Source organism: Egretta garzetta, unplaced genomic scaffold, assembly GCF_000687185.1.
Source record: "Egretta garzetta isolate BGI_Z169 unplaced genomic scaffold, ASM68718v1 scaffold235, whole genome shotgun sequence".
Lineage (NCBI taxonomy): Eukaryota > Metazoa > Chordata > Aves > Pelecaniformes > Ardeidae > Egretta > Egretta garzetta.
This window is the reverse complement of record NW_009259792.1, coordinates 2,755,514-2,756,290: the sequence shown is the minus strand read 5'-3', so window position 1 is coordinate 2,756,290 and position 777 is coordinate 2,755,514. Positions and strand designations below refer to the sequence as shown.

At 37.6% G+C, this 777-nt stretch overlaps 1 protein-coding gene across 2 annotated transcripts in view; it reads right to left on the bottom strand.

Moving 5' to 3' along the window:
• Positions 1 to 777, bottom strand: part of TFAP2B (transcription factor AP-2 beta) — a 26,155-nt gene that overhangs the window by 15,607 nt on the left and 9,771 nt on the right. For both annotated transcript variants that reach the window (XM_035895116.1, XM_009639630.2), the window contains one exon: positions 299 to 359. In XM_035895116.1, the coding sequence (XP_035751009.1) occupies positions 299 to 359 (61 nt within the window). The remainder of the gene's footprint in view (positions 1 to 298; positions 360 to 777) is intronic.

The window sequence follows — 777 nt, the reverse complement described above, 5'->3', positions numbered from 1 at the left end:
GGGGGGAGGGGGAGAGGAGAGCAGGGCGCCCGTGAAAAGTGTATTTTTGGAGCATGGGGTGCTCAATTTGCGGCCATTCGTGTAATTAAACCCTTTGAAGGACGGGGGAGGGGGGATAGCAACTTTTCCTTTGCATCTCCCCTTTTCCCTTCACTCTATCTGCCGATCCAATCAACTATTCATCTTGCTGCCATGGCTGCCTGCTTCCCGGATAAATTAATTGCCCCAAAGTAAAAATATATCATGAAGATATTGCTACACAGTAAAAGTTTGTCTAGCTCGTTGGAATAATCCATACCTTTTTTAATGACAGACTGGTCCAATAAGTTCATACCGCTGTTATTGGCATCTTCAACTGACTGTGGATATAAAAACATCACTATTCAAATTGACTGGATATTAAAGAATCGCGTACATAAATCATGTCATTCCAAACTGAATTTTCTGTTATTTCCATTTATATTAATTCACTGGGGGAGGAGGGATTTTTTTATTATTATTATTGTTATTATTGTTATTATTATTCCCCCAAATCGACAAGGAAATGAAATTCTTACAAATTATATAGTCGTCTAATAAAAAAAGAGGTGTGAAGCATATGGGGTGCAATACTGGTTTTGTTATCTTATAAAACATAGATATCACATAGACTTCTTTGCATTCGATAAAGCTTTATATTTCCTCCTTTGAAAATCTGGCAATTTGGCAACATCTGCAAGATCTATCGCATGACATAAATGAACACGATTAAGGACAACTTAAATTTTCCCTCCCCTT